The sequence below is a fragment of the Gorilla gorilla genome, chromosome X, assembly GCF_029281585.2.
Source record: "Gorilla gorilla gorilla isolate KB3781 chromosome X, NHGRI_mGorGor1-v2.1_pri, whole genome shotgun sequence".
NCBI classification, from domain to species: Eukaryota; Metazoa; Chordata; class Mammalia; order Primates; family Hominidae; genus Gorilla; species Gorilla gorilla.
In genome coordinates this window covers 88,142,434-88,155,469 of record NC_073247.2, presented here as the reverse complement: position 1 = coordinate 88,155,469, position 13,036 = coordinate 88,142,434, and the positions used below count along the sequence as shown (strand labels likewise).

Here is a 13,036-nt window from a genome sequence, read left to right as displayed (position 1 = left end):
TACAACTGATACTACAGAAATACAAAAGATTGTCAGATGTTACCATGAACAACTATACATCAAGAAACTAGAAAGCCTTAAGGAAACGAATAAATTTCTGGAACCATACAATCTACCAAGATTGAATCAGGAAGAAGTAAAAACACTAAGCAGACAATAATCAGTAATGAGACTGAATCAGTAATAAAAAGTCTCCCAACAAAAAAATGTCCAGGACCTTTTGACTTTGCTACCAAATTCCACCAAACCTCTAAAGAAGAACTAAAACCAATTCTCCCAAACCATTCCAAAAATAGCAAAGGGAGGAAATTCTTTCTAATTTGTTGTTTAAAGCCAGCATTACCCTAATACCAAAACCAAATAAGAGCACAACAAAAAAAGAAAACTACAGGCCACTACCCCTGATTAACGTAGATGCAAAAATTCTCAAAAAAATACTAGCAAACTGAATCCAACAGCACATGCAAAAGATAATACACCACAAACAAGTGGGATTTATCCCAGGGATGCAAGGATGGTTCTACATATAGAACTCAATAAACATGATGCATCAAATCAACAGAATGAAGGATTAAAAATGTATGGTCATCTCAATAGATGCAGATAAGTTCTTTGATGACATTTAATATCCCTTCATGATAATAAGTGCTAAACAAATGAGGCATAGAATGAACATACCTTAACATAATAAAGGTCATATATGACAAACCCACAGCTAACATAATACTGAACAGGGAAAAGCTGAAGACCTTTCCTCTAAGAACTGAAACTAGACAAAGATGCCCACCCCATTGTCATTAGTCTTATTCAACATAGTTCTAGAAGTCTTAGTGAGAGCAACTAGGCTATTGAAAGACATAAAAGGCATCCAAATTGAAAAAGAGGAAGTCAAATAATCTCTCTTTGCACATGACATTATCTCATATTTAGCAAAACCTAAAGGCTCCATCAAAAAAAAAAAACCTCTTAGATCTGATCTGATAAGCAAGTTCAATAAAGTTGGAGAATACAAAATCAACATATAAAATCAGTAGCTATTCTACATACCAGTAATGAACTAGCTGAAAAATAAACTGGAAAGCATCCAATTTACAAAATCTATAAAAAAATAAAATTCCTAGGAATAAATTTAACTAAGAAGGTGAAAGATCTCTACAGGGAAAACTACAAAACACTGAAGAAAGAAATTGACAAGGTCACAAGCAAATAGAAGGACATCTTGTTTTAGTTTGTTTGTTTCCATAAAGAAACACCTGAGTCTGTGTAAGTTAAAAAGAGAAAAGATTTATTTGGCTCATGGTTCTATAGGCTATACAAGAAGCATGCCACTAGTATCTGCATCAGCTGAGGGCCTTGAGATGCTTCCATTCATGGAGAAAGGGGAAAGAGAAGGAGAGCTGGCTTGTCTAGATATCACACGGCATAAAAGGAAGCATGAGAGAGGGGGAAGGTGCCATGTTTTTTTTTAACAACCAGCTCTCCCAGGAACTAATAGGGTGAAAACTCACACTCCCTCTCCTGGGAGACCATTAATCTATTCATAAGAGATCCACCTTCATGATCAAAACACTTTCCATTAGGCCCATCTCCAATATTGAGGATTAAATTTCAACATGAGATATGGAGGAGACAAACATCCAAAATATAGAACACCCCATGCTCATAAATCAGAAGAATTGATATTGTTAAGATTACCATACTACCTAAAGGAATGTACAGATTTAATGCAATCCCTATCAAAATACCAGTGACATTTCTTACAAATATAGAAAAAAAATCCTAAAATTTGTATGGAACCAAGAAAGAGCCTGAATAACCAAAGCAACCCTGAACAAAGCAAAGCTGAAGGCATCACACTACCTGACTTCAAAATATAAGTCTATAGTAACCAAATCAGCATGGTATTAGGATTAAAGCAGACACATAGACCAATGAAAGAGTATACGTAACCCAGAAATAATTCCATGTGTTTATAGCCAATTGATTTTTGACAAAGGCACCAAGAATATACTTTAAGAGGGGTACCCAATACTTCCCCCTTGGGAAGAGGGAAGTATACCCTCTTCAATAAGCTGTTCTGGAAAAATAGGATATTCATATGCAGAAGAATGAAAGGACCCTGATCTCTTACCTTATAAAAAATTAACTCAATATGAATTGAAGATTTAAATGTAAGATTCAAAACTATAAAACTATTATAAGAAAATATAGAAGAAACCCACTAGGATATTGTTCTATGCAAAGAGTTTATGGCTAAGACCCCAAAAGCACAGATAACCAAATAAAAAATAGACAACTGGAAAAATATTAAGCTAAAAATCTTCTGCACAGCAAAGGAAACAATCAGCAAAGTGAAGAAATAACCTGTTGAATAGGAGAAAATATTTCCAAAATATTCATCTGACAAGGGACTAATGTCCAGAATATACAAGGAATTCAAACAACTCAAAAATCAAAAACAATCTATCCTATTGGAAAGTGGGCAAAGGATCTAAATAGACATTATTTAAACATACATGCAAATAGCCAAACAGTATGTAAAAAATGCTCAACATCACTAATCATGAAGGGGTGCATATGAAAACCACAGTGAGATATCACCTTCCCCCAGTTGGAATTGCTATTATCAAAAAGACAAAAAATAACAGATGCTGGGGAAGATGCAGAGAAAATGGAACTCTTACACACTCTGGGAATGTAAATTAGTATAGCCATTATAAAAAATGGTATGTATGGAGATTTCTCAAAAAAAAACACAACTAAAAATAGAACTGCCATAGGATCCACCCATTTCACTACTGGGTGTTTATCCAAAGGAAAGGAAATAAATATATCAAAGGGACTCATGTTTATTGCACCTCTGTGTTTATTTCAGCAGTATTCACAACAGCAATGGTATGGAATAAAACTAAGTGCCCTTCAGTGGATGAATGTATGAAAAAATGTATATTTGCACAATGGAATGCTATTTGGCCATAAAAAAATTAAAAAATATCATTTGTAGCAATTGGATGAAAATAAAGGTGATTATGTTAAGTAAAATAAGCCAGACACAGAAATACAGATATCTCATGTACTCATATGTGGGAGTTTTAAAAGGTGATCTCATGGAGGTAGAGAGTAGAATGATATTTAACGGAGGTTGGGAAAGATGTGGGGGTGTGTGTGAGGGAGTGAACAGATGTCGGTTAATGGGTACAAACATACATTTGGATAAAAGGACGAAGTTCTAATGTTCAATAGTAAAGTAGTGTGACTGTGATTAACAACAATATATTGTATATTCCAATGTAGCTAGATGTGAGAACTTGAAATGTTCTCAACACATAGAAATAATAAATGATTGTTGTAATGGATATCCTAAATATCCTGACTTGATTATTATACATCCTATGTATGTAACAAAATACCATATGCATCCCATAAGTATGTACAAATATTATGTATCAGTGAAAAAGAACAGATGCCTTTGCAATTCAGTATCAGGAGTATATTTTCCCATTGAAATACTTGTGTGTGTGTGTGTGTGTATATATATATATCATATAGAAGTAATATATAGATAATTTTATGTGTTTTTATTCATACATGTTTATATTCATAGTTTATATTCATGAGAATAAATGTTAAGATGGATAAGTAAAGAGACAAAATATTTTATGGGATGGTACAAGAAGCAGTGAGAGAAAGAAATTTCTATCTTTAAATGCACATATTGTAAACAAAGATAGGTTGAAAATCTGTCATCCAATCCTTAATCTACAGAAGGTAGAAAAAATCAAGGTGAAACCATATAAAGTGGAAAGATGGAAATAATACTTAGCAGAAGTTAATGAAGTAGCTTGCAAAATATCGGCAAACGCAAAAATTGATTCTTTAAAATAGATTATTGATAATGATATGTGCTAGAAAAAGTAAAGCAAGAAGGAAGGTTATATAGTTAATTTTGGATACAGTGTACTTACTAACTAGTGTATTTTTAGCAAAAGCATAAAAGACATGAATAAGTCATGCATTTATTTGAGGCATTCCAAGCAATGAGAACAGAAAGTTTAAAAACCCTGAGGTAGTAGCTTGTCAGACCTGCTCAAAAAACAAATCGTATAACAGTAGCGGAGAGCATAATAAGAAATAAAGTTAGAAAAGAAATTGCAGGCTAGATCATATCACTCAGGTGTATACTATAAGCAAAATAAGTCACGCCTACAAGTTAAATGGATTCTTACAGAATTCCTCTGGCTACTGTGCTAAGAAAATATATTAGGTCTGAAGTAGAAGGACAAATTCTAACCCCACTGCAATAGTATAGGTGAGATACAATCATAGTAGTAATAGTGGAGTTGACAAGATATTAGTTTCTGAACTTATTTTGGGAGCAGAGCTATCAGAATTTGTTGACATATTAAATTTTTTGTAATATCCAGAAAATGAAAAAAAAAACACAGTCAAGTACGTGCCCAACCTTTTATGTGGAGCAATTTAAGAATGAACTGGCCATTGATTAAGGTGAGAAAATCTGTAGAAGGAACAGGTTTGTAAATAAATACCAGGAGCTCAGATTTGGGCATGTTAGAATTTAGTGCATACTGGACATCCAAGTGGAAAACCTGAGAAAAGAATTGAATGTGAGAGGAATTCACAATAGGGGTACATACCCTGAGGCTTGAGTTACAAATTCTGGGCTCTCCAGCATATAAAATATTTTTTAAATATAGGAAATAAATGGGTGAGATTAAGGAGAGCATATAAACAGAAAAAAAAGTGAATAAGTTCAAGGACTTATCCTGGAGCATTCTTAGAATTCTGGGAGGCGAGGAACCTGTAAAGGAGGGGAGAAAGCAGTAGGAAGAAAGGCAGGAGGAAAACCAGAAGAGTATCTCACATGTTCAAAATGTTTTGAAGAGGAAAAAATAAATTAACTATGTCAAAATCCACTGATGAAGATAATGTCTGAGAAAAGATCAGTGGATTTATCAATTTTTATATAGGTCATTGTACACATTGAGAGAAGCAGCTGCAATTGATTGGTGTAAGAAAAACCTAATTGTGTTGAGTTCAGAAATAAATAGTAGAAGAGAAATAGGAGATATCAAAAATAAACATTCTTTCAAGGAGTTTGGCTTCTGCTGGAAAGGATATTCTTCTGATTTCTGCCAGCAAAAGTAATCTTTTAAATCTGAGCACACTTAGAAGATAATTTCAGTTAAACATTGAACGTTAATAATAACATTTCCAAGAAAGAAAGCAGTAGAAACAATAACTCTTTTTCAATTTTAGCAAATGCACTGAAAAAAAACCTTGGCATTTTCTAATTTCCTTCCTTTCATACTTTAGCTACTGTGTTTTTCTTCTTGTTAGCCTTTTAAAGTAGTTTTTACACTTTATATGATTATCTGAGAACTGGGTATTTTACTGCCTCACATATTTTCATCAAAATATGATGACTTCCATTTACCTACGTGATTTCTATCACTGTTACTACTTGAAATATTCTAATCCAGGAAGACAGAGCAAAGTTATCTCACTCATCAAAAAACAAAACAAAACAAAACAATCAAACCCCACATTCATCTCAAAATGACTGCTTTTCCGCTATCCACTCTACCAACAAAGGATCACAGTTGTGAATTTCCATAATCATCCTTTCTGTTCAATCTACCAATTTTTAAGGCTGTATCTCAAATTCAATTTTGGGGAAATAATTGTTTTTAATCAATTTTGATGAGTCATCATCTGAGATATGTGGATAACCTAGAGAACTTTAGCAGTTACTTAGATTAGATTAAGTGGCTACATAACTTCTTAGGCAAAAGGGGAAATCTTACAGAACCATTCATTGGCAAGATTGAATAACAATGTGAAGACAATCACCAGAGTCCCACCCATGATTTCTCTCTACATAAAGAGAAGAGACTTCTCTTGTGAAGTTTAGAAGCTTTTCCATTCCACCACAGATGAATACTGCAATTAGTCAGTCACATTGACTGTAGCTCTTTGCAAGGGTTTGACACAAGTCAATGATCATTACCTTAATGCAGAATGACAAGATCCTTTTTTAAAAATAGTACACATTCATGTAATCATGAGAGCACGACCCTCCACTGAACACATGGAATCTTGAAACAAAAGCTTGCATCCTAATCTAACAGGTGCATTTGAACAAAGACATTTAATCAGACATTTTCTGAGACCAAAATGGTTACTTTTGAGAGAAATGCATGAAAAAAAATGTATTTTCTTCCTTGGTTGTCTTTAGTGGGATATTCTGAATGTTTGTGCATGTTGGTCAAGTTTATCTGAGAGAAAAATAGTTCGCAATATTTAAATGACAAACAACCAAGAAACTTGCTTAGGTAACATCTTCTGGCAACAACTGGATAACACACAAGTCTACTAAGAAACGTGAAAAGAATAGAGAACTAATACAGAACTTAAGAGGTAAATGAAGCTCTATTATCAGAGCCTGTCTCTCAGGAAGGTTGTGCGAAGAGTAAAACGATTCAGTGATGTGGGTGTTATATCCCAGGCAGAACAATAAGAATATATGTAATCTTTACAGATTTTTTTAAAAAACAATATTAGTAATGATATAAGAAGATATGTAATTCTTTTAGATTATAACAATAGTAATAGTGATAACAACAAGGAGGAGAAGGTGGGAAGAGGAAAGGGGAAAGAGATGAGGATGATGAAGAAAAGAAGAAGAAGAGGAAGAATTATTATTAAAGAGTAGGAGGGGAGGGGAAGGAAACCAATAAAAACAGCAACAACTGTAGTGGAGATTGTGATGTATCACCCAGATGCTCCTACTCTTCAGGATCACATTACTCATTCCTCCAGCTCTTGAGGGTGATGACAGCTGCTGTGTTTACAGCTGAGTACCTTTCTCAGGGATTACTCTCAGCTGAAAAGAACTGACTCTCAAAAAGTCATAGCCCCTTACCAGGAGGCAGTTTGCATCCAACGACTGGTGAGTATGGTGGGATAAAACTTTGGCCTCTTTTTCCTAATTTGGGACAACTCTGCAGGACCACACCAACTCCAGAGCTCCCTGTGGAATCAGTTAATTTATTTGCTGTGACTGAATCACTGCTCAACTTCTCCTTCTACACAATTCTGCTTCTCTTGCTCCCCACAGCTGTTGAACCCAAAACAACTCACCAGTAAAATTTCTGCAAGGAAATCACTCACAGTCTCATTCCTGGAAAAAAATCAACATGCAACAATGTCACTTATATATTGCTAACTACATGTCAAGTGCTCTTGTGTTTTACATGTTAACACATTTAATCCCCAACATCATGGCGTAGGTGAAATTATTATGCCCATTTTACAGATGAAAAAATGGAGGCACAAAGGAGTTAAGTAACTTGCCTGAGTTCTCATCTCTAGTATCAGAGAGAGCCAGGGTTTGTACCCAGGCACTTTGACTCTAGACTACATGCTCTTACTACTATGTTCTAATGCCTTTTAACCTTGATACCATGGAGTTTGATTTCCAAGGTGTTTTTTAAAAGATAACAGGCTTTCTGACTTCAATTTCTTTAAATTTGATTTTGTTCAGAAAATAACACCTCTTTTCATAGGTACATTAAGAAGAAACTACTATGCTAAAATTAGAGTTTCTGCCCTCCCCACCCCCTTTAGTTTTTCAATACGAGAGCCAAAAGAATCCTGTCAAAACTAAGTGGTTTCCTGCCATCGCTCAGATCAAAAGCCTTAAATAGTTTTCCATCTCACTCACAACTAAAGCCAAATTCTTATATGGTAGACTAATTTTTTATTCAAAAATATATGTCCTTCCTCTCTACTGGGCCCATTCGTATATGTTCTTCCCTGTAGGAGTACACTTCCCAGCTCATTGACATCAAGCTTGCCCATGTGACTTGCTTTTGCCAATCGATTATGACTATAATATGCCATATATGAGCACAGGCTTTGAAAACTATCACATGGTTCCACTATGGCTCTTTTACTTCTGCCACAAGAACAGGTGTCCCATATATGATTTACTCCTTTAGCCTGGTTACCTGAAGGAAGACAATATAAACAGAATCACAGACAGCCCATGAAAGGGATGTAAAATGAGCCCAAAATTTTGTTGTTGAAAGCCTCTGAGATTTGGGTATTTTTTAAAAACCCACAGCATAACTTAGAGAAAGCTGGCTCATGTATCTTATTGAAACCATTGATGACACAATATCTCCTGCTCTCTGGCCTTATATCTTTGACTTTTTTTCCTACCAGCACACATAAAGACTGAAACCCAGCCTTGAATCAGTTTAATTCACGATTGTATTAGGGACCCCATCTTGGCTGGGCATGGTGGCTCACACCTGTAATCTCAGCACTTTGGGAGGCTGAGGTGGACAGATCACGAGGTCAGGAGTTTGAGACCAGCCTGGCCAAAATAGTGAAACCCCGTCTCTACTAAAAATACAAAAATTAGCTGGTGTGATGGCATGTGCCTGTAGTCCCAGCTACTCTGGAGGCTGAGGCAGGAGAATTTCTTGAACCCAGGAGGCAGAGGTTGCAGTGAGCCGAGATCATGCCACTGCACTCTAGCCTGGGCAACAGAGCGAGACTCTGTCTCAAAAAAAAAAAAAAAAAAAAAAAGACCCCATCTTGTCCCCACCCCACACACCCAACATCTTCCTTAAGGACCACCCTGAACACCCCAGGAATTGGTCAGGTGTGCCTCTTTTTAACTACCATAGCACTCTCTATTATTCTATTGTAGCACATAGTACACCATAATAAATTGGTGATTTAAATGACCTCCCCCTGTACCCTATCCAGTCTCTGAATTCTTGGGCAGGTACTATATCTTGTAAACTTTTATACTTCTATAACTAGGGCACACCACTGTGCTCACTGTATGAAAGCAGTTGAATAAGTCAGTGTATTAGCATTATGTTTCATTTATTAATCTTTTATTTTTTATTACATTTTAGTACAGCAAAGCAAATACAGGTAAACATCAGTATTCTTCATACAATAGCAGACAGAAAGGGAAGCCAGCCACAATTTAGAGTGCTTTTTCAGGTGTTGTTATATTTGTTTGTTAGTTTATCACTTTAAGCTAGATTATTTTACTGGCGAATTTTTTTCAAGCTTTCAAGGAAAAGCCTATATCTATAGCTATATGCTATATTCTTTTCCAGATAATGCAACAAGATGGAAAGATTTCCAAAACATTTTACAGAGCTATCAAAACTCATACCAAAATACAACAGAGACAGCAAGTGGTCAATCACATTTACCCAATCAGACAATATATTAAAACAGTTGAAACATTTCCAGACACCACACAAGAACTAAATATGAAAAGACATAAATATAACTGGAACACAAATAACAAATACAGTATGTACCCACCCCCACCCCCCAATACATGAGAACTGAGGCTCAAAGGCCCCTCCTTGCAAGGCCCCTCTGACTGCCATGCATTCCTCTACCTGAAGTTGTGAACAAAGATTTGCCTGTGCCCAACATCAGCTCTATTGGCCTCATCTTCCATTGCCTCCCTGTACTGCTGTGGCCAGTCCTGTGGTTCCTTTCTGTGGATTCTGGCCACATATCGCAAGGCTTTCATCTTAGAGGTTTCCAAACGGGCTCTAGGACCCCATACAAACTCATATTGCACTGGATCACTGTCAGGAACCCGTAAACTGTCTATATAGCGCTGACTCAAGTATCTGCAGGTAATCACATGCTTTCTCCCAGCTTGAACCCCTAAGCCCCGCAGAAAGGCCCAGACTGCAGACTCCCTGGCATGGTTGCCCATAATAAAGATGAAGCTTAGGACCTGCATCAAAAAGTTGTTGCCAGGCCTGTTTGGACTGTCTACGATCTCCTCAGTTTCTTCCATCTCCCTTCGGTTGTACAGAGTATAGGAGTGATTCCTGGGATCAAGTACCACTAGTTCTGTCCCATAGACATGGTTCAGGGTGCGGGCAGCACGATTCAGGAGGTCAGGGAACACTTTGCTGCACTCTCGGCCAATGTAGTACAGAATTCCTTTCTTTGGTATAGGCAGCTTAGTTGAATCCATAAGCAGAAATAACTGCACCAACTTCCTTGCCTTGCTCTCCAATCTTGACTCAGGCCATGAATGTGGGGCATATTTTGAGGAATAACTGGAAACCTCTGAATCAGGGGATGCTACCTCTGCAGCAGCTTCCTCAAAAAAGGGCCTCCTAAAGTGAGGGAGAGCCTGCCAACCCTCAGCAAAGGCTCTGGCAGCATCTTCTTCCAGAGCTTCGTTGTATTTCTCTGGCCAATCCATAGGATCTTTGTTATATATTTTAGCCATGAACTTCAGAATTTTCATCTTGGTGGTTTCTAGGTGGGATCTTGGGCCCCAGAAAAACTCATACTCCACTGGTTTACAGTCAGTTACTGGCCTGTAGTCTAAGTAACGCTGCCATACAAACTCCACAGACAGAAGTCTCTTTGGGTTCCCAAAAATGGAAAGCCTCCTTTCCCGCTGCACCCCCATCCTCCAGAGCATTTCCCAAATCTCAGCCTCCTTGGCTTGGTTGCCATTCAGGAATATTTGGCCTAGAATCATCATCAGGAGGCCCATCTTTGGCCCATTTGGGCTCTCTTCTAACCCTTCAAAGGGCACAGGTCCCAGTTTGTTTAACAGAATGTAGGTGTGTGCCTCAGGGTCAAGTTCTCTCAATTCAAACCTAAAAATGCACTCCAGGTGGGCTGCTGCTCGCCTGAGTATCTCAGGAAACTGGTTGCGATATTCTTTAACAATATATTCCCGCATTTCAGACTCCCGGATAGGGTACTTGCTCTGATCCTTCACCAGCAGGAACTGCAACAGCTCAGCTACATTCTGTTCCATAGGGTCCTGGGGCTTCAGGGTAATTGCAACCCGGGAAGTATTGAGGCCCATAATACTAATGGAGTTGGGGCTCTCACAGTCTCTCAGGACCTCGAATTCTATAGGGCCTTCTGCACCCTTAGGACCCTCAGAGTCTGAGTCCACGGAGGCCTTGGTTACCCTAGGGCTTGGCAAAACAAGGGAACACTTGGAGGGGTTCCGGTCCACAGAAGCACTAGAGCTAAACAATGTGCTCGGGCCCTCACCAGGGTTAGGCAGCACGGAGCTTCCCGGTCCGTCAGGGGCGGTGGGCTGCACTAAGGTGCTTGGGCCCTCACCAGGAGTGGGCGGCACGGAGGTGTCCGATCCATCAGAGGCGGTGGGCGGCACAGAGGTGCTCAGTCCCTCACCGGGGATTGGCAGTACGGAAGTGCTTGGTCCCTCACCGGGAGTGGGCGGCACGGAGGTGCTCAAGTCCTCAGTGGCGGTGGGAGGCACAGAGGTGCTCAGTCCCTCACCAGGGGTGGGCGGCACGGAGGTGCTCAGTCCCCCACCAGGGGTGGGCGGCACGGAGGTGCTCGGTCCCTCACCAGCAGTGGGCTGCACGGAGGTGCTCAGGCCCTCGGTGGCGGTGGGGGGCACGGAGGTGCTTGATCCCTTACCGGGGTTGGGCACCAAGGAGATGCTTTGTCCGTCAGAGGCGGCGGGCAGCACGGAGGTGCTCGGTCCCTCACCAGGAGTGGCCGGCACGGAGGTGCTCGGTCCCTCATCACGGGTGGGTGGCACGGGGGTGCTCAGGCCCTCAGTGGCGGTGGGCGGCACGGAGGGGCTCGGTCCCTCATCAGGAGTGGCCTGCACGGAGGTGCTCAGGCCCTCAGTGGCGGCGAGCGGCACGGAGGTGCCTGGTCCCTCACCAGGTGTGGGCGGCACGGAGGTGCTTGGTCCCTCATCAGGGGTGGGCACCACGGAGGTGCTTGGTCCCTCATAGGCTGTGGGCGGCACGGAGGTGCTCGTTCCCTCACCAGGGGTGGGCGGCAGGGAGGTGCTCGGTACCTCAGAGGCGGTGGGCGGCACGGAGGTGCTAGGTTCCTCAGAGGAAGTGGGCGGCCTGGAGGTGTTCCGGCCCTCAGAGGCGGCAAGCGTCACAGAGGTGCACAGCCCCTTAGAGATGGTGGGAGGCCCGGAGGTGCTTAGGCCCTCACTGGGGGTGGGCAGCACGGAGGTGCCAGGTCCCTCAGAGATGGTGGGCTGCCCGGAGGCGCTTGAGGCCTCAGAGATGGTGGGCGGCACAAAGGTGCTTGGGCCCTCAGCGGAGGTGGGCAGAACGGAGGTGCTTGGGCCCTCAGAGGCGCAGAGGCCCTGGAGGATCTGGGAATCGCTGGGACCCTCGGGGACGTCTGAGCCTGGCACATCAGCGGGGAGACCGGGGGCATTAGGGGCCTGCATTTCGCCCCAGCTGCTGTTGTGCGCAGTAGCCTTTGCAACGCGGCGGCGGCGGCGGCGCGAATTCTGGCTTACCAGAGACATGGTCCTGCCCACCGGCGTTGGCGTGTAGGAGCAGACACCGACAGGCCCGCGATCTGGCAGAGAGGACGGGAGGTGTGTAGGTGCCTCGGCACAAAACTGCCGCTAGCGGTAATGATGTTGCTGCTGCTGCCAGAACCAAAGTTCCAAGCAACTGCTGAAGCTGAAATTAGAGGTGGTGAAAAAGGCAGGCACTGGCCAGCAGTGAATGCTAGTCTCACTGTACTCTGCTTCTCACACCCCGCCCTCTGCCGCAGTCCGCGCAGGCGCAGACTGGCTCTGCGGCAAGGCGAAATCGCCCCGCCCCGCCCCGCCCCTCCCCTGGGCCTGAGAAAGTGGATGCGGTGGTTCTGCACCAAAGGAGAGCACTAGCAGAAGGGAAACTTTGGTAGGGTGAAGCAAGGAGCTTAGAGTAGATGCATTAGGGAGTAAAAATGGAAATAATAATAAATACTTCTCAGATTTAGGGTACGATTGGAGGGCTTCTACACAGAGTGCCAGGTACTTAATAGATTCTCAAAATTGGTAAATATCATTGAGATTTGCTGTTTTCCCGAAGCTGTTTCAAAGAAAATGTGCATTGTCTCTGGAAGGGTAGAACCCCCATCCCTGACCATGTCTCTTCTATCACTTTCTCCATTTATGTGTCTAACTCCTCCCCTAATGTTGTGAGCT

At 41.2% G+C, this 13,036-nt stretch overlaps 1 protein-coding gene across 1 annotated transcript; it reads right to left on the bottom strand.

Annotated features, from left to right (window-relative positions):
- Positions 1–8,905: 8,905 nt before the first annotated feature.
- On the bottom strand, positions 8,906–12,628 carry MAGEE1 (MAGE family member E1). The gene has a single exon (XM_004064423.5). The coding sequence runs from the start codon at positions 12,362–12,364 to the stop codon at positions 9,455–9,457; it is 2,910 nt and encodes a 969-aa protein (XP_004064471.4). The 5' UTR covers positions 12,365–12,628; the 3' UTR covers positions 8,906–9,454.
- Positions 12,629–13,036: the final 408 nt, after the last annotated feature.

Excerpts from the sequence above, each read along its gene's own strand:
- MAGEE1 (XM_004064423.5), bottom strand. The coding sequence starts at position 12,364 with ATGTCTCTGGTAAGCCAGAATTCGCGCCGCCGCCGCCGCCGCGTTGCA.